Source organism: Schistocerca serialis, chromosome 3, assembly GCF_023864345.2.
Source record: "Schistocerca serialis cubense isolate TAMUIC-IGC-003099 chromosome 3, iqSchSeri2.2, whole genome shotgun sequence".
Taxonomy (NCBI): Eukaryota; Metazoa; Arthropoda; class Insecta; order Orthoptera; family Acrididae; genus Schistocerca; species Schistocerca serialis.
The window spans coordinates 217803689-217827744 of record NC_064640.1 but is presented as its reverse complement, the minus strand read 5'-3'; the positions used below and the strand labels follow the sequence as shown (position 1 = coordinate 217827744).

The 24056-nt window shown below is 38.1% G+C and overlaps 1 protein-coding gene across 2 annotated transcripts in view; it reads right to left on the bottom strand.

The window, feature by feature from the left end:
* LOC126469949 (cullin-1-like) overlaps window positions 1–24056 on the bottom strand; it is a 233353-nt gene that overhangs the window by 184863 nt on the left and 24434 nt on the right. For both annotated transcript variants that reach the window (XM_050097359.1, XM_050097358.1), the window contains exons 3-4: window positions 10943–11180; window positions 2551–2707 (exon numbers count right to left, since the gene is read on the bottom strand). In XM_050097359.1, the coding sequence (XP_049953316.1) occupies window positions 2551–2707; window positions 10943–11163 (378 nt within the window). In that variant the 5' untranslated portion in view covers window positions 11164–11180. The remainder of the gene's footprint in view (window positions 1–2550; window positions 2708–10942; window positions 11181–24056) is intronic.

Below are 24056 nucleotides of genomic sequence, written 5' to 3'. Positions count from 1 at the left end.
TACACATAAAAATTCTCATACCTTCACATTATAAACATTACTTTTGCTTAGAGCAGGGGCAGTCAATATTTTTTTACCTAGCACCCACTTTTGCATCTCTGTTAGCACTAGAACTTTCTAGCCCCCCCCCCCCCCCCCCCCCCAAATCAGTTCCATAGTAATGGTGATTTATAAAGTAGTGAAGTAACTTTATAAAATGTATTAAGCAGAGTCAGTAAGTTAAAGCATATGATAATTACACACCAAATAATTTATGTCAAATTTTTTGAAAACCTAATGAAAATATTTTGAAAATCCCTACCACTTACTGACCACCATGAAAGGCGGAATTCCCACTTGTGAGTGGTAGGGACCAGGTTGACTACCACTGACTTGGGGCAGGATTGGAAGGAAAGAAGAAAGATTAGACTTTAACATCCAATTGACAATAGGACCATTACAGATGGAGCACAAATTCAGCTAGGCAATGTTATTGGTCATAACCTTTCTGAAGAAAAAATCCCAGCATTTGCATTAATCAATTTATAAGAATCACAGCCCAATCAAGATGGTCAAATGAACTCTACTACTTCTCTGCAGCTTCTAGCATGTAGTATTTTATTTCCAAATTCAGAGAATGACTGTGCCCAACTGCACTGATTCTGACCCCCCCCCCCCCCCCCAAATAAGACTTCACATGATAATGCCTTTTCTGCTGCACAACACAAAGAAAATCTTGAATTCTAAGGATTGGCTTTGACATCCTGAAGATGCTACCATTTGTGAAATCTTGCATATCTGCCTTTGTGGTTGGCATTGCTAATGCATAAAAGTGTGACGATACTCTCCCTTGTAGCAGCCAGTTTGAATCATTGTAGTGGAAGAAATGTTACTCACCAAAATTTAGCTGATAAAGGGATAACTGTGTCCAGTTCCACATCATTAGTTTATGTACCAAAGTCCTGGGTTAAAATTCAAACCTCTGCAGAATCTCTATAAAGGGAGGGTACATCACATCATTGTGGGTATTATTTTTGCCACCTCTTCCTGATCCTTGAGAGCAATAAGTTATGTGTCATCACTGAGGAAATTCCACCAACACAAAAAAAAAGAACAACATGCTCTACAGGCGAACATTCACTGCATTTCATTGGTACTGAACTAGACAGGTAGACTGTTCAAGCTATTAAATTTCTGTCTAATAAGAGGTCTCCACCAATTTATGTACTACACAGAATGCAACTAAGCAGAGGAGGCACTTTTTAACCCAATTTTAGCAAATACAGAGGGTGACATTCCTGTAGTAAGGTTAAAGTCTATCTGACAAATTTGTTTAAAGTAGAACATCTATTGCAAAACAAACAGTAATTACGAAAATGCAAAAATCACTAGTAGCTGAAGATTACATGTGTTTTGTTTTCAAATTAAATAAGTAACTGCTTAAAAATGGTAAAAACCAGTATATCCTACATGTGAGCACTTAACATTAGAAAATAAATACTGTATAGTGTCTTCACAGGATAAGCACAATCTTTTCTATGAATAGAATAAATTAATATCATTATAAAATGGCAACAAAAGAAAAAGCACTTCCAAGATATTACTCACACAAAATATCATTAATATCCATCAGTAATGAATGCCATACACACAAATATCTTATAATAGCTGCTTCAATGTGTTCTCTCTCTCTCTCTCTCTCTCTCTCTCTCTCTCTCTCTCTCTCTGTGTGTGTGTGTGTGTGTGTGTGTGTGTGTGTGTGTGTGTCAACTATTTAATTACAGGTTAATATCTAGTTCAGCATTTTCAATCTGATAAAATGTAAGCACATGCAGCCATTTTGATGTACAATGGAACCTCATTCATACTCTGAAAATACTTTTAGGTCACAAGCATTTCACTTAATAGTAATCACCAGTCTAACTGTGGATTTCTGGATGATTACAAAAGTGAAATGTAAATGCCAGCTGTGCACTGAATGATTTATAACAGCATAATATTAATAACTCAGAGGATCACAACTGTTCCCAGAGGTTTTCTAACAGCAACTTTCTAATTGACTCTGATGCACACAAATGAATATTCAGACCTCCTTCCAATAGGTTATTAATTCTCATTAGGGTATGTATTATGCAGCATTCTAAAAATTAAAAAAAGCTTTATGCTACTAGTAAGTACTATGACAATTGCATGAAAATATTTTTCAAATGGAGAATCTCTAGTTTAAGCTGCAAAATAACATTAAAATGGATAGGCCAATAATATGATTCATGTGCTACATACTGAGCAGCTGTAAGGCTGGGAACAGCACTTAAAAAGAGAAGGTATTTACACAATTGCATTCTTAACAGCATGCATGATGTCATAATGAGTACTTATGAAACACCAATTAACTATCAGTTCAATGCCATACAGCCCTGCCATTTCCTTTTTTCCTGACACACTGTCCTCCCTCCCTCCCCTCCCCACCTCCCCTCCTCTGCACGCAAACCATAATGTATCACACAGAATCTCTGTGAACCATTAATGCAAACAAAACTGAATGAACATTTACATTATACATTGTCTTACCTGGAACAGTGTTATAACATAATCCCTCAGAAAGTCTTTCACTCTTTTATACAGTTCAAAACCCACCAACTGAGCCCCACCATGTGGTCCCTTCTTTGATTTGTTTATTGGGCGGTTCACTTTTTGCTGAACACTTGTACAGTAGTTGTAAACATAACTGGAAAAATGTTAAGAAAAATTTGAAGTATAACTACCATAAATACTCACCACCTGTGTTTCATCACACTACACAAAAATTTTTCATACAACGAAAGCAACACAAAATATTCATTAGCAACTACTTCATGAGGTAAGCAAGTTCATAACAACCGTTTCATGAATCCTGAAATATATTCATATGTATGCCTTGCAAACCCACCAAGAAGCAATTTAATGGCAGCACACCCAGAAACAAATGTTATGAGTATTCTGATCGAATGACTTCTCGTTATGTGCCTCGTATTTTTAATATATCTGCCTCAATTATTTCTTGACTACTTTTTTCACTGTGCTTATAGAAAAAGAAACATGTACTGTATTTTACGGACTATAAGATTCACTTATTTCTTTGAAAAATTGCCTTCAAAATTCAGGTGCATCACACTCACAAATAACATAAAAATGTCCAGTGTTTGATTTAAAATTCCCAACATTCTTAAAAATGGCTATATATTCGATGCCACAGTAAACCTGTCTCTATCTGGCAACATTGGATTCAACTGGCAGCAGCAGTGCACCGATGGAATGAACAGCTTGTGAGGATTAACAAGCTTGCTTAAACCGTTCCCCTCCCAGCCTGCTCTCACAAACCCAGAACACTGTGTAGCCTATGATTCACAACTGTGGTCTACAGTGCCAGTGATCTTGAACTGAAAGTGATTTGCATTGTCAGTAACAGTACAATATTTTTTTAGTTTCTAGTTTTGTACTGGAAAAAAAAAAGGTATTCATATGATGTGGGCTACAAATTAAAAGTAATAGCATATACAAAACAACATGGAAACAGAGCAGCTGAGCAGCATTTTGGCCCTCCAACAACAGAAAAAACCATTCACTACTGGTGGGCTAGTAAAGAAGAATTGAGAAAAATGAGTTAGACTAGGGGCACCATCAAAGTGACATTGGAATTAATACAAAAATGATTCAAAAACATGCTTGTAAGCTTGCACTACAGTGAAACTTAACAGACACTTTAATGGTGGAACTGGTTGGTGTTACAGGTTTATGAAATGTCACAGATTTAGCTTGCAAACCAAAACCAAAATATGATATTGCAGGCACTGCAATATTGCATTTATCTGCCGACACTGGACACGAGACTTTCAAGTACAATGTCTCATCTGTACAGGAATATACACAATGGATGTACGAGTACAGGTTGCAGAAGCAATGTTGATGACATATGGAAGTTTGGTTCTTGCTGTGAGGTGTGTGCAGATAACCAAATGGTAAGGCAACTGCTTGTGATAAGTTGGAAATCCAGGTTCGAGTCCCGGTCCAGCACAAATTTTCATTGACGTCATTCCATTCTACGGCTGATGGTTGTCCATATTCACAATTGCCAATACATTTCAGGCAAAACCAAAATATCTCAGAAAATACCACAAGAGTATGAAGAGAAAATATTATCTTTTAGAACTAAGCCAAATAACGAATATGGATGAAACTCCTGTGACATTTCATGTGACGAGTAACGGAAGTATTGCCATGAAAACTGCTAAAACTGTAACTATAATGACAAGTGGACATGAAAAAATGCATTACACCGTTGTCCTTCCATGCTGTACTGTTGGTACTAAACTTGATGGAATGACCATTCTCCAGCACAAAACAATGACAAAATGTTTTGAAATTCTACCGGGTGGCGGTGGTTGTGGTGGTGGTGGTGGTGGTGGTGGTGATGTACATGACAATGGTTGGCTGGACAAGGCTGGTATGAAATTATGGATTAACAAAGTGTGGGAGAGAAGGGAACGTGCTTTATTGAAGAAGAGTTCTTTCATTGAGCTAGATCAGCTAACTAGTCATTTGAAAAATTCTGTGAAAGATAAATTGAGACAGAGAAATACAGAGCTTACTGTTATTCTGGGAGGACTTACTTCACAACTGCAACCTCTTGATGCCTGGATAAATAAACCATTTAAAGTGTATATGAAAGATGACTGGAACAAACAGATGGTGGATGAGACCCAACATGAATTTACGCTGAAGGGAGCTTTAAAACGACCTACAATCAAACAAGTGTGTCAGTGGATAAAACAGTTGTGGTCTAGAGTGAGAGAAGACATTATTGTTAAATCTTTCATGAAGTGCAGCATAAGTAACACTCTCAAACGCATTGAATACAATCCTGTATAATAAGAGGACAATGATGATGACGAAGTAGAAGAAGAAGAAGAAGAAGAAGAAGAAGAAGAAGGAAGAGGAGGAGGACGAGGAGGAGGTGGTTCATGTGATGATTTTCAGGGATTTTAAACATCAGTTCGATTTTATAAGCTGAATCTGGCTCTTTGGAATGTAATAATAAAAAGAGTAAAAATGCTTTTTTAAAAATGGCTTAAAAATTAATGTGCATCTTACAGTACGTAGCACCTTATACTCCGTAAAATACGATAGCCATAAATGCTTTAGATACAGCTTTTGTTAATAATGGACCACGAAATTATGTACCACTGTCGAGAACTTTTCTCTGCATAAATAACATACCTACATACTGTAAAGGCTAATGTCAAGTCAATGTAACCATTCTCTTCTGTCAATGACTATTTGTTTCAATTACAAGTAATTGTTGCATTCTATCCCCTTCTCAATGTCTTTCAAATACTTCCTAGGCTGTCCTAGTTGTTTTCTTTCCATTCAAGAATATTAATGATGGAAGTGTTGCATCTGAAGACATGCCCAATAAATTGAATTTTTTTGTTTCCCATTTCCTTTCATAATCTCATCTCTTCATTTGACTTTCCTCAAGACTTCAATGTTGGTTGTTCTTTTTGTTCAGCTTGTTCATTTCTTTTCCGCCCTATCCACATTTCAGCAGCTTCAAATCCATTTCTTTCCAATTTACCCAGAGACAAACTTTTCCATAGTGCAGGGCAATCCATAATTTTGGGCATCACTTTTGAGCTTACATAACAATCACACATCAGCAACAGTTGTACAAGGGACATAAACAGCACTATTCATGACAGTTCAAAGCAACATTCTGAAGCTTATGAAGAAAAATCTGAAACATAAAAACCAGAGATCTATAAATTCATAACTTTTGAGCAACAGTAGAACCTCATAAATTCAACCTCACACAGTCTAACTTCCTGCTTAGTCTGACCATCCCATTTCCAGTGTTCATTTGGACTCGTAAAAAATCGTCATCTGCAATATGAATCAGTAGGCAGTTGGCCAATGATAGGAGTAGTAGTGTGATCAGTTTTAGTATGAAACAACTTGGGTATAACTCGATAAATGTGCGTGATAGTGCACACACATATTTTATAAATTAGTTGCAGTGTTGTTCTTACATATTGAAGTGCATAAAACTACATTGTGGCATCAACTAAATGTAAATCTGTGACGCTCTCTTTAGTGGAAAAATATAGTACTTGTAAGGTTAGAGAAAAGTGACTCCCTTCGAAACACCACATGTCAGGTACGCTTTGTTGTAACAACTGTTTGAGACTGGCAAAAAATTAGGAAAACTCTTTAAAGTCATACAATGATGATTGATGATAAGAACAAGCTGAAAATACGCAAGACTTTGAAGATTCCTAAAAGTGAAACTCTAGACGATGCTTTGTGGATGTAGTTTGAGTGGCAGACAAGAAAAAGAACTCAGTCATTTGGACCAATCATAAAAGAAAAGTCACTGATTTTGTATGAAAAATTTAATGGGGACAACGAGAATGGAAAGTTTACAGTGAGTGAATGCTGGTTATGTCAGTGGAAATGACATGGTATCCAAAATGTAATTAATTCCAGCAAGAAGCAGCCTGTTGGCGAAACAGTTCCAATGAATTTGTTCCAAAATTTCAAAATTTTGTTAAAGAGCTTAATCTGTTCTCTGATCAAATATGTAACATTCATGAGTTTGACAAACTACAAAATGCTCCCTACAAGGGCTCTTGTTGCACAAAACGAGTCAGTTGTTTGTCAGTGCAGTACTGTAATAAATTATGTGCAGTTGCTGAACTTTCTCTCACAGTAACAATATTGTACTGTATAATATGTAAGTATTTTACTGTACAGGCATACTGTACATTATACTTTCATGTAAGGTTTTTTAATGTGTCTACCTTTTCTACTGTTTTGTTAGTTCTCAAAGACGGAACAATGTTTCAGACAGTATTTCCAGTTGAACATTAAAGTTGTGCTGTACTATATTGTGATGCTACAGGTCAATAAAGGTGGTCCTCTGATAATCCAACCTCTTCTGCATTCCAATCATGCCCCTGATCCCTTAGGGAACAGATTAATAATGTTCTACTATAACTGTTTTAGACACAGCTTTGTCTCAGGCAATCAACATCTTTGGATTTGACAATTTTACAGCTTTCAGTTTTACAGTTCAGGTTATTGTCAACTTTATCTCATGTTGCACTCCCTTCTCCATTACACAAGGGGACATTAGACACTTGCCCTCCTCAATTTTCTTCGTAATTTTATAGGATTTGAAGTTCAATGCACAGACATCTATTTCCCTCTGTAGTGTAAAATAGTGTCTTTTACAAAATATCTTACTAGGCCTTCAATATAATCTCCATTCTTTCTTATGACAGCTTCCCAATGTTTTGGCAACTTCTGTATTACAGACAAGGGCTATCTTCATTGATGAGCTGTCTGATTGCTCAGGTCACTACAGATTAATCACTTGTATCAGAATGTTTTCCACAAAGTTGTCCCTTCAATTTGGGAAACAAATCTAAATCTGGTGGGCTCATATCAGAACTGTATGGCAGGTGGGGAAGTATTTCCCATTCATATATGTCAAGTGCTGCTCTCACTGGTAGGTCAATATCTGGTCCTGCATTATCATCCAAAATGAAGACACCAGCTGCAAGCATGTCAGGCCTTCTTTGCCAAATTTTCAGGAGCATGTTGCAGAAACATCTTTTAGTATTCACCTGTTACACACATCCCCTGTGGCACTGTATTTGTAGCTTTGAGTCCATTCGTGTCACATGCAAAGATCATCATCAGTTTCACCTGCAATTATTGGTGGTGGAATTTTTTCAGGCACGGAGGGTCTGAACTTTTCCACTGTGACAACTGAGATTTCAATTTTGGCTCAAAATCTCATATCCAGGTTTCATCAAGGGCAACAACTCTTTTCAGAAACTGTTGTTCTGTTTGATAACATTGAAGCAATTATTCCGTGATTCTTTTGTGACCTGCTTTCTGCTTTTCATTCATGTGGAACCCATCTTGTATCATCTTTAATTTTTCAGTCATGATTTTGTAAACTGACATGACAGACATTCTGGCCTAATTTACAATTTCATCATTTTTTTGTTGATCCCCTCTCAAAATGTCCTTAAAAATAACATGAGAGGTGTAGTCTGTTGCAGTTAATGGCTGTCAACTTTTTCGGTTGTCCTCAGTGATTATCCAATCTTCACAGAAATGAGCAAACTACCATGATACTGTCCTACGAACCACTACACTATTCCCCCATACCTCTCTCAAAATGTTGTAAATATCCGTTGGATTCTTTGCAAGTTGGGATTTGATTTTGATGTAGAAACTTTGATCACTATGTGTAATCCAACCTGAGTCAGTTTCAGCTTCCATTTTAAAACTGTATGGCACAGCCATGCAAACCAGCTAACACATATATGACCATTACATCTTAAATCTCACTCACACAACTGACATGACTTTCAGCTTGATCACCCCACCATAACAGTCTAGCATGCACAGTGTGCAGGACTTTTGAGTGATGGTTTTATTCTCAACAGCAACCTTTTCTTTGCAGTTTTATTCAAATTTTATATTTACTGCCAGACAGAAAAGTTAGTTAACAAAAATACAGAATTATAATTTTTAATAAAAGTAACATCTTTTTATTTTTAATTACTGGTTGCATCAAAATAAATTTAAATTTAACTGGCTTGTGAAATGCCCTACTGTTAAAAGGCAACAATATACATCAATAAGACTGTTCAATGTCTAAGAAATAAAGTATTTTATTTTCTCTTTGATGTTATGGATTTCTGTATCAATTTTTAATTTACTGTGCATAAACCTATCTTTCAAGTTATTAGTATTTAAACCTAAAAATATTTTTTAATAAAAATTGTGATTCAATATAATTTAATTAACACCCCATCTGTTAATAAATATAGAATTTAAATTAAAGGAAAGGAAAAAGAAAAAAAGTTGCTATAAACAATAACTGATCCAGCCACTTTACGATTACAAGACTTGTATGCTACGGACTCAGCTACTGGTAACTACATTACTCAACTGAAAATGTTTTGTCCTTAGCAGCACTTTGAAATTGAAATCGTTTTGAGTTTTTGTGAATTGTGTTATAATGTTTTAGGAGATTGATGTCTGGGTACTGACTTGAAAATTCTGTAAGTAAGAGGAAAACCAATGATGTGTAGTCCATGAAGTTACCTTTTTACACTATGTGTCAAAGTTACAGCTCTTTATCACTATGTCTTTGTTGTGCTTCCAGCTTTGAGGCACACTTTAGGTTCAAACTTGCAGCAAAACCTAGAACTTTCAATTCTCGCATCAAATCAACTTCACGCACAGACTTGATGATATGGAAACACAAGACAGTCAGGCCTAAAACAACATACTTTTAGGACTGTGTCATGCTGTTAGTTGTAGCGGAAAAAGTGAGTGGTTTGTTATAACTGTGCAAAGACCACCATGAATATCAACTCTTAGGCCATTCTTTGTCCAAATGGACAGCTTCCTAAATTAGGAGGTGGCAAATACTTTTCAAAGATAGATCTTGCCTACACCTACCTCCATCTTGATGAAGTGACCACACAAATAATTATCAGTACAGTAGGCTACCATTCAGAGTGGCTAATGCACATACAATTATCAGTTTTCTATTGCTTCCTCAAACAGCTCACTCACATTACACAATAATGCACAAACCACATTGATGACAATTGTCCTAAGGGTAAGGAAAGAGTACCACTTAAACAATGTTTGGCAGATTGTCTTTAACCTCTGAGATGTAGGTTTTAAGTGTTCAAGTAACAAGTTTTTTAATTAGGCTGAGTATTTGGGTCATGTTCTCAGCACAGCTGGCACTTTGATGATGAAATGCCATCTCGTAGTCACTGATACACTGCCTTGAATGAACAACACTACAGAATTACAAGCTTGTATAGACAATATGACTTATCATGCAAAATGCACTTCCAAGGCTGCCAATTTCATGTATCAACTGAACAGACATAATGGTAAAGACGTCCTTATCACTGGTCTCCCAACTGTAAAATGCATTTGGTTTATCACAACTAAAGTTTCCTTCATTTCAGCCCTTAGCAAATTACAGTCAGGGCAAAGAGTTACAGCAGCAGTTATCTCAATACGACATTGTTGGAATGTTAGTACACAAATCCAGATCATACCAAGAAACCTACTGGATACACAACAACAACAACAAAAATCTGGTGCAAAATAATTATTCACGAGTCAAAACAGATATTTTATTAACTCTTTATGTAATCGAAAAGCTTCTTGTCTACTTTTGCACTATAACGTTCCATTTCACAACAGAGCATAAACCATTAGTAGCCAATTTTTTGGTTGCAAAACAATCTTGCCAAAACGACAGCAGTGGCAGTAATGTTGGGCTCTCAATTTGGCTGCCATATCCACGGCATGCACTGGTGGAAGAAAAATAGCTCCAAACATGACACGACACACCTTGGATGCCACCATCGAACCTGAAAGTGTCCAAGACCTTCAAGACATAACAGACCAGTTCATCGGGCCCTCCCAGTGCTAGGGCACAAAACATGACTGCAATGGCAGAAGATTTGGCCCCAAATTCCAACCCCAATCAGGCAGGTCAGACCAGTTTTTGAGTCAATGGCTGCTTTAATTTTTTTAAACTGATAATTACTCTAAGACTTCAGTCATGATCAAGGTATATGAAAATATTATCTACTTCACCAACTCCGTACTTTCTCCATTGTTCACATATACTTTTATCCAGTATAATGAAATTGCATAAAATGCTTTTCCAACCGGCACCAATTTCTGTAATTTAACTGTCTCAGTATTAACCATAAAAGTGGCTGTGAATGGTATCTTATAGCTAGTTAAAAATAATTAAGATTTCAAACATACAAAAAAAATAACTTTTTGATATTTTTATTTGTGGAATGACAATGTCCAATGCTGAGGAGCATACAACATAGCACATTAACAGTCTTGAAAAGGATACGTGTATAATTGCATATAGCGAGGTTTTGGCATTGGCTGGCGACTATAAACTTGTTCCATGCCATGTTTAAAATCATCCCAGATTTGATCAATGTCTGTCTGCTTCAGTCCTATAGCATATCCATAAGCTCCATAACCTCCGTAACCTCCATAACCTCCATAACTTCCGTAGCCTCCATAACCTCCATAACCTCTGTACCCTCTGTATCTGTACCCTGACATTTTTCGTGAGGACAGCCCTGTAAAAGAGAAGAAGAATATGGAGAGCTGCATAGGAGCTATCCATTAACATGAGTGGGTCATAGCATTCACCACATCCAAGAATAGTTCAGATGCCTGAAATGGTAGATTAATGTGCAAGGTAAGTTCTTTTCTGACTCAAGTTTGTTACAATGTTACACATGTACCAACACTGTAGATGAAGGAGATAATGCATGCCTAATGCACATGAAAATAATAACCTGGAAATTTTGTAAATTCATGAACCAGACTGTTACCTTAACCTTACAACCAGTAACTGTACAAAGATAAGGCTTGTGGTATATTATGAATTTCATATAGTTTCAGACAGTAACAAGGGGGGCGGGGGTAATAATTACGTAGTGCCCCAAACAAATCCCCTTTCATTTACCATAGCTGATGAACAATGTATGTACATAATACACACCTAAATACTCATCAGAGATTTGCCTATTATGTGATACACCTTTTCTGAAATTACTTTAGTTTTAGTTACTTATAGCAAACAGTATGTTAAATATGAAGCAAATTTAGACCTTGGGCTTTGCTACAGCTAAGTCTGTTACCACAACCTTTACTTTGAATTCACAGTTGTTGATTTCACTAACTCACAAATTATTACCTTCCAACTAGATCTTTGGCTACACTATAGACCGGTTTGACACAACAACCCAGATTTCAAAATTAAGAGGGATACACTATTACAGCTCAAGTGCACCACAGGAGAATAAGGAAAAATATAATTCTCTATTAGGCCTGAAGCTCAAAACCTTCATGTTATAAATAAACAATGTTTCAAATTAACTTAGTCTGTAGAGGTTCTATGCCATGTCTGAATTGTCAAAACCAGTTCCTGCGTCCTGAACATACAGTACATTTGTGTGTCAGCAATCAAATTCAGCTACTCCATTATGAATAGTATCACACAATAAAATGAGCCCTTATCTTATGCTACCCAAATTATTTCAAGTTTTTTTTCATAACTTTGAATTCTGGGGCGACTCAGCATCTCTGCTATATGGTGAGTGGCAACTTTCCTTTTAATAATACTGTTGAATTTTGATTGTTTCATCTGTGGCACCAGATTCATCAGCTCTTTATATTTGTTGCTTCAAATCTTAAGTTGACCAGCCAAATGATGGATAAAATAACTGACAACATGCAAAGAAGTTAACTGTAACAGTATGCCTGGAATTTTGTCAACCATTTGTTATTAATTAAGTAACAGTGAATAATCCAAGAGATGTACTTCAATATACTCTGCACTTTTATCTTATAACTATTAGCCCTTAAAGGAAATTAACCTATTAAATGAATTGTGAAGATGATAGTTTGATCATAGTTTAACAGAAAAGTAATGTTCAATCAGCAGTAAATATTTTTTGCTTCATTGGAATCAGTGACATGTTTCTATTCTTTCTATAGTAATCAAGTTCCTTCCTTGCTTAACACAATGGTGTCTTGAAGAAGAAAATATCATTACTGATCTTTATAAGTATTACATAATTAATTGCTTCAGTAGTTCGCAAAAAATGTGTGTCTGATAGCCCCAGATGCAAATCTCAATAAGTGCCAGACAGTAAATGAGAAGGATAAAGCTTGCCCTAAACATATTCAGGTGCACCATAAATAAAGCAGGGCTACTTGAATTAGTATGGAACTATTTTTCATGGTATATCAGATTTCTGTTTGCCTTTAACTGCATCACCACACTGTGATTTGTTCAAGCAGTCTATAACAGACGTGGAGAATAAATATGTATGTTGATTCAACTATGTCCTATTTCAAAGGCAATCGTCACTAACTGAACATATTTGGTAATTAAATAAGTTTTTATCATCAGTCTCATTTCTTTCATTAGCTGCCCTCAAATATAACTTGCTCTGGTGGAGTGCAAGAACATGGCTCTAGTACACTGCATATGAACTGGCTATTTGTCACAATGTAAGGCTGCGGTCACAGTGGCACCGATATTGGTGGAATCTGCCAATGATAGACAACAGCCGAAGAAGCCCAATCTTTCAAATCAGTAAGCCACAATGTGCACGGTCACACTATAGCTGACTCATCAACCAAACATGCAGACTTTGGATGACAATCAGTGAAATTCAAATAAATTTGTTTTCTTTGGTCAAACTGACCGACTTTCTCACACACAAAATATGGAATGTGAGAAACTGATAAGTTTAGTCCAGTACAATGAGAGTTTGTAGTATCCTGAGGATGAAAATATCATAATCAGGATACAGTTCAGTATCTATGGACTGAAGTCATATGTTTATTGGAAACCACAAGTAAGCAAAATCTTTATCAGAAATTTCAAGTGTAAACTATAAACCTCAAAAAGTAATTTGTTCAAGTGAGGAGGATGGTTTATCTTATGCTTATAGCTGTTGTAGTGGATATTTTTTGGGTTGTGGTATGTTGACAATAGCTGTCTACAAATTATTATAGCTTACTGGCATTTTTATGCCAGTGTGATGTGATTCCGTTATATTAAGTGGTTCACAAATGTGGTGTATGGTATGTGCTATATTTCCACTTTTCAGTGCTTTAGACATACAGAGTATCTTATGTTCAACTTTATGCTTGTCTTACATGTGTATGCTGAGTGGCATTCATTGAAGGTTAATTGACATATGTCTACACATCTTTAAATAAATACAGTAAAACAGAATGTTTTAATCTTGCTTTTTAACTCTTTCAGACCTGAATTTTTTTCCAGAGGAAATTTTTTAATGATTAGAGATGCAATATTTATACAAAACATGTACTCATTTTCAAAACATACTTTGTACATTTGACTTCATTTTATGGACTAAAATAACTAATTACGAAATATTCTCTGTTGTAATAAATAGTAAAATGATCATTCAATAATTACCATGCAAAATAAAAACAACACCCACATCCATGTATTCTGGTGGTCACAAGCTGCTGCATACTGCTACACTGGCTTGGTGATATTTTCATAGTGATACGCAACAGCTGGCAGCAGTTGCACATGTTGAAAAGGTAGAACATACACAAAATGTCTACTTCAGGTTTCCATTGGGAAAAAATACTTCTCTAAGACAAAGTAAAAGTTAATCTACAAAATTGTAGCCAAGGGGTCTGAAAGGGTTAACGTCACTACGAATCATCTCGATATGGAACAGAACATTTCTCCTATCAATTTATTTTGTTATTCCAGTGAGCGCTAATGCGCTGCTTCCTGGACTTAGGTAGGGGCGCTGGCCCCGGATCGAATCCGCCTGGCAGATTAACGACGGAGGCTGGAGTGCCAGCCGGCCTGGATGTGGTTTTTAGGCAGTTTTCCACATCCCCCTAGGTTAATACCGGGCTGGTCCCCAAATTCCACCTCAGTTACACGGCTCGCAGACATCTGCACACATTCACACTATTCCATGGATTACACTAGACGCAGACAGTACGGGGTACAATAATTCGGTCCCAGGGGGTACGGGGTGGCGACAGGAAGGGCATCCAGCCAGCCCTTAAATTAACCTTGCCAAATCTGATTAATCACACTGACCCTGCGTCACTGCGGGACAAAGGCACACGCAAAAGAAAGAAAGAAAAGAATTCCAGTAACTGAGGACAGAGTGTACAGTACTCACCACATTCTTTTTGCAACAGATATAGGTCATTCACATGCATTTGGCAGCATTTTAATAGCAAAACCGCAATTCACCACTCTTCTCGACACATAGAGGTGTCCTGATATCCACCCCACCCTAAGAAGTTAAATTCTGACCTGCTTTGTACATAGCATAGAGTCTAACCTAATCAATGTATATACGTTGACAAGAAAAAAAATTCCTGGACTTTTCCTGTTCAAAAACACACTTTCTCAGGTGAAACACACTTTTTCTTTGGTGGAAGTACATTAAAATGAAATTTACTTTTAAATTAACGCTTCTCAAACCACCACTCCCAATATTTTTCTGTGACCTATCAGAAATGTAAACAGTTGTGACATCATGATCACCGAAATGAGGCCCACAAGAAAGACGCATCAAAAGCAGTTTCTTGTTATGAAGCATTGAATAGTCTTTGACACATTTTGCTGTCAACAGACACTTGTGTGTGCACCATGTTTTGTTGTTGTAAATGGCACATTTTCTTTGCAACTATAGTTTTATTTTGATGTTATTCTCTTATTGCTGCAGTATTATTCTGCAGTAGTGGGGTAAAGTAAAATTCTTTGTTAGAATATCAGTTCTTACCAGTCAAAACTACAAAAATTTAAATGGAAACTGAAACAATGTAAATTTCCCAGGGTTCTAAAAAATTCCCAGGCTTTTCCTGACTTTCTCCTGGAAGAAAAACTTCCTCAGTTCTTCCCGGATTTTCCAGCTTTCCAGTTTCGCGGGTAGTACATGCCCGCTAACCTAACCTCCATACTCCCACTGATGGAGATCAGACACACAGAGACCACACTGTCGGTCAATGTTTTTGGGTGACCTATGGCAATGGCGCCACTGCAAAGGCAGCCTAAGCACCCAAGTGTTATTCCACATACTGAATGATAAGGCCAGTGTAAATATCACAAGAAATGGGTAAACATAAATCTACAGCACGTAATTTCTTATCATAATACATGTTGTTTGCAGTGAGGTATGGACTACAAGAAGTAATACTTTGAAGTCCCAAGAATTTGAAGGAAAGAACTGCAGTGCTTGACACAAGTTGTCTTCTTATCTGGAAAGAAAAGATGTTGTTCTCTCATTCACTCACTTGTACCATGTGTACCGGTATGAAACGAGCGTTTTTTTTGTGAAAATGAGACACTGATTTTGAATTGAAAAGTAAAAACATTTTATTCAAAGTACTGACCATTGCTTTCTATACATTTTGACCATCTTTCTGGCAATTTGTGGACACCACGCCAATAGAAATATTCGTTTTTTGAAGCAAACCAATCAGATACCCAATTTTCGACTTCTCCATAGGAATCGAAGTGTTCCTCAGCCAATGCGTGTCCCATTGATGAAAACAAATGGTAGTCGGAGGGGTCAAGTCTGGTGAATACGGCGGGTGGGGTAGCAGCTCCCAGCCAAGTGTTTTGATTGTATCCTGAACCAGTTTTGCTTTGTGTGCAGGTGCATTGTCGTGCAAAAAAATTACTTTGCCATGTCTTCTGGCCCATTCTGGTCTTTTTTCGATCAACGCATAGTTCAAATTGATCATTTGTTGTCTGTAGCAATTAGTATTCACAGTTTCACCATGTTTTAGAAGCTCATGATACACCACACCTTTCTGATCCCACCAAACACAGAGCATTGTCTTCTTGCCAAATCAATCTGGTTTTGAAGTCGATGTTGATGGTTGTCCCGGATTAACCCATGATTTTTCCCGTTTAGGATACTTAAGATAAATCCATTTTTCATCGCCAGTAACAATTTTATGTAAAATTGATTTTCTTTCATGTCTTTGAAGCAAAATTTGACAAATGGTTTTTCGGTTTTCCATCTGTCTTTCATTCAATTCATGTGGCACCCATTTTCCACACTTTTGGATCTTTCCCATAGCTTTCAAATGGTCAGAAATTGTTTGTTGTGCAACATTTAGCATTGCTGTCATTTGCTTCTGACTCAAAGTATCATCTTCATCCAATATTGTTTGCAATTCGGCGTCTTCGAACTTTTTTGGTGGTCTTCCACGTTCTTCATTTCTTACATCATAATCATTATTTCAGAGCATCAAAATCATTATTTCAGAACTGTTGAAACCATCTTTTGCATGTTGCTTCTGATAGAGCATGATCACCACATGCCTCGACAAGCATTCGATGTAACTCTGCAGCACTTTTTTTCAAATGAAAACAAAAAATTAATACTTTCCAAAAATCATCACTTTCTGGTACAAAATTCGACATTGTTAACACAATGAAAACATATGATTTTGTTTGTTCCATGACTTGATGTATACTAAATACACTCCTGGAAATTGAAATAAGAACACCGTGAATTCATTGTCCCAGGAAGGGGACACTTTATTGACACATTCCTGGGGCCAGATACATCACATGATCACACTGACAGAACCACAGGCACATAGACACAGGCAACAGAGCATGCACAATGTCGGCACTAGTACAGTGTATATCCACCTTTCGCAGCAATGCAGGCTGCTATTCTCCCATGGAGACGATCGTAGAGATGCTGGATGTAGTCCTGTGGAATGGCTTGCCATGCCATTTCCACCTGGCGCCTCAGTTGGACCAGCGTTCGTGCTGGACGTGCAGATCGCGTGAGACGACGCTTCATCCAGTCCCAAACATGCTCAATGGGGGACAGATCCGGAGATCTTGCTGGCCAGGGTAGTTGACTTACACCTTCTAGAGCACGTTGGGTGGCACGGGATACATGCGGACGTGCATTGTCCTGTTGGAACAGCAAGTTCCCTTGCCAGTCTAGGAATGGTAGAACGATGGGTTCGATGACGGTTTGGATGTACCGTGCACTATTCAGTGTCCCCTCGACGATCACCAGTGGTGTACGGCCAGTGTAGGAGATCGCTCCCCACACCATGATGCCGGGTGTTGGCCCTGTGTGCCTCGGTCGTATGCAGTCCTGATTGTGGCGCTCACCTGCACGGCGCCAAACACGCGTACGACCATCATTGGCACCAAGGCAGAAGCGACTCTCATCGCTGAAGACGACACGTCTCCATTCGTCCCTCCATTCACTCCTGTCGCGACACCACTGGAGGCGGGCTGCACGATGTTGGGGCGTGAGCGGAAGACGGCCTAACGGTGTGCGGGACCGTAGCCCAGCTTCATGGAGACGGTTGCGAATGGTCCTCGCCGATACCCCAGGAGCAACAGTGTCCCTAATTTGCTGGGAAGTGGCGGTGCGGTCCCCTACGGCACTGAGTAGGATCCTACGGTCTTGGCGTGCATCCGTGCGTCGCTGCGGTCCGGTCCCAGGTCGACGGGCACGTGCACCTTCCGCCGACCACTGGCGACAACATAGATGTACTGTGGAGACCTCACGCCCCACGTGTTGAGCAATTCGGCGGTATGTCCACCCGGCCTCCCGCATGCCCACTATACGCCCTTGCTCAAAGTCCGTTAACTGCACATACGGTTCACGTCCACGCTGTAGCGGGCATGCTACCAGTGTTAAAGACTGCGATGGAGCTCCGTATGCCACGGCAAACTGGCTGACACTGATGGCGGCGGTGCACAAATGCTGCGCAGCTAGCGCCATTCGACGGCCAACACCGCGGTTCCTGGTGTGTCCGCTGTGCCGTGCGTGTGATCATTGCTTGTACAGCCCTCTCGCAGTGTCCGGAGCAAGTATGGTGGGTCTGACACACCGGTGTCAATGTGTTCTTTTTTCCATTTCCAGGAGTGTATATTTGACAGGTGTCATACCAACCAAACAAAAAAAAAATTAAGGCTCGTTCACAACAAATGTTCCCTACCGACACATTTGTATCTTAACGCTCATTTCATACCGGTACACCTGGTACAGTTAAACGTGGTGCACAATACATTCAGTGTAGAAGAAAGTAACATATGCAGCTTGTTGTGCCCAGTGTGGGTCAAATAAATATGTACTGTCAGGCACAAGTTACCGAATAACTAACTGTGAGAGAAACAGCAACACAATGCAATTGCTATGTAGGAAGCGAAAAGCTTTTATCAGAAAGGACAAAAAAGAACAAAATGAAAGGAAACAAGATAAACAGGAAACCCTGGCAACATCTATCCCCAGAAATATGCACAAATATTATCCTATGCTTACTAAGTTTGAACCTCACCCAACAATGTAGGCGCTTTAAGAAACTATCACCCTGAAATTATAATGTAATCACAAGATCCCAATTATGTACTTAAAAGTAAAGGCAATCTACCATAAGAGCTTCATATGTATGACAGTATTACCTTTTTGCTATAATGCCAGCAATTCCATAAAAGTTGTTCAAAATCATCTGCTAAAAGCCGCACAACTTACAAACCACAACATTCAGTAGATCAATTCAGCACGTACGTCTAAGGTGGGAAAACATCCTTACCAAGTAAGCTGTGTCAACTGGCTTTACTAATTCTCTAACAAGCACCAAATCATCAGGAAATAAATGCCCAAAGAAATCACAGAATATGTAGAGGTGCAGGACAGCATATCGTGAGTTGACTAATTTATTTTTCTTTGTCATACTTATTAACAAAGAAGAATTTATTTCATATTATTAAAGATATAATAAAACTGAGTAATAGCCCACTCAAATGTACCAAAATAAGACCTAACACAATCAACTGTGGAAAGATGGCCCACTGCGAAACATCTAGTATATGTATCTTTTGGGACGTCTATTTTACCTAATGGAAGGACAAATGAGCTATAAGAGTGACCTGATTTCAACTCCCTGTTGTGAAAAGGAGGTCACTGAGAAATCTTATATTCCCATACAATGAAAGCCTTCAAAGGACTGTGTATTCGTGCCTCACACTATGCATTGGTGCATTTTCCCCCCAAAACCATCGCAAAACCGCCATTATAATAAAGTTTCGAAGAACTGTTTGGAGACTACACAAAGCTTAGCTGTACCTACTGTAAATCTACAGCACATCACCAAAAATCAGAATAAATTAAAATAAGGTATCTTAGGATAACATAGCACTACTTTTTACAGCCTGCAGGAAGTGACACAAACAAGCAGTCTGTTGACAAGTACTAACTTTGGTGACAACTGAATGACTGGCAGTAATATTGCACCATAGTGTTTGTTTTTAAGTAGAAGGTAATTGCAAAGTTCTACACGCTTTCAAAGATGTTGAACTGAGGACTTCATAACAGCTTCACTGCAGTATCACACCCACCTATCTGATTCACACTCGATTGGCCAAAAATAGCATTCCTTAAATTCACCGAACCCCCTCCTCCACAGAGATGATTCCTTGTGATTTTTGGTTATTAGCCAAGCTGAAAAATGCTATGATAGCCAATAAAGATACCATGCAAAATGTGATGATGCAGGTGAACATGATTCCAGGAAAGACATGCAAAAAGTCCCAACAATTATGGGAGTAATGGGAAATGTGTGTGGAATATCAACAAAACTACTTAAATCAGAATTATAGTTCCAAACCTCCCAATGAATAAATGTTTTTATCAAAGGTTTGTCTTCTGAATGACTTCTCAATTTACATCACATTTCAATTAAATACCAGGCAAAGACAATGGGGAGACCAACATCTCATGCCACAGGTGTGAAAAACAGGCTTTGTATTCAGTGACAACATAGGCAAACAAGTCTGAGAAAGTGTTAAATTCTATCAGAGGAATTACAGTCCGGATAAAAAAAGAGAAATGCTTCATTAAAATTTGAGTAGCAAATTTAGTTGCTACGGTAATGGCATATGGCAATTTACTGGTTTTAATCAATACCTGTAGGACTTATAGACCATAGCAGCTTGGAAGATTATGCTCCAGAACAATGCATTGCCACAGATTGTTAGCAATGTCCTGGACTGAATTTGGAGAAACTTCCATGGTAGCAAGCCAGCTACTTATACCAAGTGCCATGCAGACTCGACATATTGGGAGAACAGTGGGAATTTTAAGTGACATATGAATAAACTGGCATACAAACATAAAAGATAACAATGTTGAAGATCCCATGCCATAATTCATGCTCATATTGCGAGCAAGGAGATGTATAAAAATGGAAAGGCACTACACTAATGGAGATTTTGTACCACTTGTTTCAGAAACAATACCCAATTTGTCAACAGTTACTAATAGCCCATATAATTCAATACACAGGAACTAATTTTTCAGATGTGCTGTGGCTCTGCCAGATGCAGCCCACGGTGTTAGACTTCATAGGGTGCGTTTAGAGACACTGAACCTATAAACTAAACTTTAATTATATGAGTTAGATATCATTTACTGTGCTAGGTTAGATCAGGTTCAGAGGTTTTATGTCAGCGTCACACCTCTGCATGCAAAAGCCGAATATCTTTCAATGTACATTATTTTAATGAACAATTGCTCATATCTCTTATGTGTTGCAAAGTTATTCTGTTTTAGATGTATTTCCCCAGTAAGTGTGAAAGTAGGCCACTTTCCTACACCCACAGAATTCTGTAGCAGGGGGTTTTCTTCCCACTACCTGTATATCGGGCACGTAATTTAATGGTGGATACTGGATGTAAGTGCTTTCCATAATGGCTCAGTGATTTTAGTTGTTTCTGCTTCTGTGACTTTGTACTGGATGTAATGGGTGGTTTGTGGAGAATGACTCACTAGCTGTTCTGAAACCTATGACATACTTGGCAGAGGGTACAGTTATTCTCAATTTTGGAGACTTCATAACTAGGCTTCAAGGACAACTGGAAGTAAAGTATCATTGTGTTAGGTATACACTATAGTGTCCAAGCAGAAAGAAAATAGCAAGAGAGATCAAGAGTAAGCTCTGTGTAAACCATGATGATCTCATGCAATGGAAAATAAAATGAGTACTCAATAACGAAGTCAAGGTTCTGGAAAAGCCATCAATTTGTTTAATTTTTTAAAAAGTTTCAGAGCCCATCATGCATCAACTCCAATGAAAATATTGTTCACAGAGTAACAGGTATATTAGAGCTGAAAGGCACCATCAGAAACTTAATGTGTTACATTATAAAAGAACACAGAGCCCCACAATAAAAGCTTTAACCATTCGCATTTACATTCTCAGTGATTTTAGATGTACCAGCATTAGGCCCTGGTCTAAGGCATGTTTCTGTGCTTAATGTTCCATCCCATAATTCTGGAGACATCCTTGAAGGCTATAAAGACTTCATTAGCAGCTTTCTGAAATTCGGCTTGCTGAGCTTGTCTGATTTTGAAAAGCTACTAATCAAGTTTTTTTAGCCTCCAAAGATGTCTGCAGCATTAAAAGACAAAATGTTAGGCACATGGCCTCAACCACAGTCTCAAAGTTCTCTCAACATCTTCATCAGAAGCATAATGATGTCCCTGCAGATCGTCTCATTATTGGCAACAGATGGAAGTAAGACGGTGCTAAATCTGGACTGTATGGAGGATGCCGTACGGTGGTGAGTTTCAGCCTCTGAAGTTCTGCTGTGGTGGCATGTGAAGTGTGTGGTTCGCCATTGTCATGCTGCAGGAAAACATTTCCCTTTTCCTTTTGGACCTTTGTTATCCATCGTTTTGGAGTTCTCTGAGTGATACGACGATCATCCTTAATCAATCTGCCAACATTTTGCTTGTGAAACACAGCGGTTGCTGTCACAGGACATCCAACTCTGTTTGTCACGCAGGTCAGATGTTTCCACCTAAACATCTTACTCATCCAACGACGCACAGCCCTCACATCAACAATATCACCATAAACTGCTTTCATTCTCTGATGAATCTATCTTGGGGTGACATCTTCTGCTGTCAAGAATTCAATGACTGCACGTTGCTTAAATCGCATTGACTGACCGTCTGCACGAGGTTTCATACCTTACACTGTAACAACACAACTGTTCATTGCTAAGGCTTCCTGCCAACTGGAGCTGTAGAGAAGTACCTGCCAAATATCAAAGCTGCCAACTGTTGAAGATTTATGAAGGTGGAGGCATTACTTTTCAGTCAACCCTCGTAGTTGCAAGTGACGAAATTATATCATTGCTCATGTTATGTCCCTGGTCAAACAAATTTATTGTCCACTGATCTGCAATCCAGTGAATGTATCATGTCTTTGCCTAACTCTTTTGCTCTGCAACACTCTCATGAATGGTGTGGTGCAGCTCAAATGTTCAGTTCTAACATGTGTTATCTGAAAGAAAACTAGGTCTTCAGAGGATAGCAAGTTACTGAAACTCTAAACAACATACATTTGCCCTCAGTGCAGGGTGATATTCCTTACTCTTCCTAGGAAAAGATGGGCATTTAAGATGTACAGAGGGCTCCAATGTGTAGGTTTCATGTACAACTATATCACAGTGGTAATGTGATCAGTCTGTAAAGTACCAGTAGAAGCCTTACAGATCAAAACAGCAATGACCTTTCAGTATCACTTGCTGTTGTCCTCGATAAACATCCATTTTGAAAGGGAGTGAGTTCAGCAATAAATGGTCAGATTAAAAGATGTGGCGGGAAAGCACCTCCAGACCTTTTTACCTATCCCTGTGTTGGAAACATTTATTTTATTCCTGAATGCAAGAACTGTACTTTCTACAAGCACCTTGATCTTTACACATTATGTTTCTATGTCAATGATGTTTACAGTGATTGAAATAATGTAGGACATACAATGTGATTTTCAGATGGAGAAAGTGCTCACGAAAAATCAGTATGTTGACTGAATATAAAGGCAGAAATCTTGTCAGGACCTCTTCAGAACATTGGTTCTGGTCACCCTGTCATCGCCTAATTTCTTTATAATTTCTTGGAAGAAAGTTGCTTGATATTCTTGTAAGTTACAACTCCTTTCTTGTAATTAAAGTTAGTGTGTAAGTCTGTTATAATCCTGTTTCAGTGAAATTAAGCTTAAGAAGTTGCCGAAATGGCTACTTGTATACTTTACTTGTTCACAGAATTTGTAATTAACACTAAATAAGAAAATTGTTTATGCTGTGATACCACTTCATTGTTCTTTGTACTCTAAGGTGCCCACTACTGTGCTGGTTCAATTTTCAGCATGCCTACATTTCGAACAGAAAATTATGATGTGAATAATGAACCTAAGATTTTCAGATCTATGTAATAGAACATATTTAATGTGACTTGGTCGTGGACAGTGTCCTGGATGTTGCAGACTAAAAATTATTTAGCCTCAACAACCCTACTTCTCTCCACAATATGTTGCTTCCTTTGTTAAGGTTTTTTTATTATGTTTTCCTCTCTCTACAGCTTTTGTACTGATGA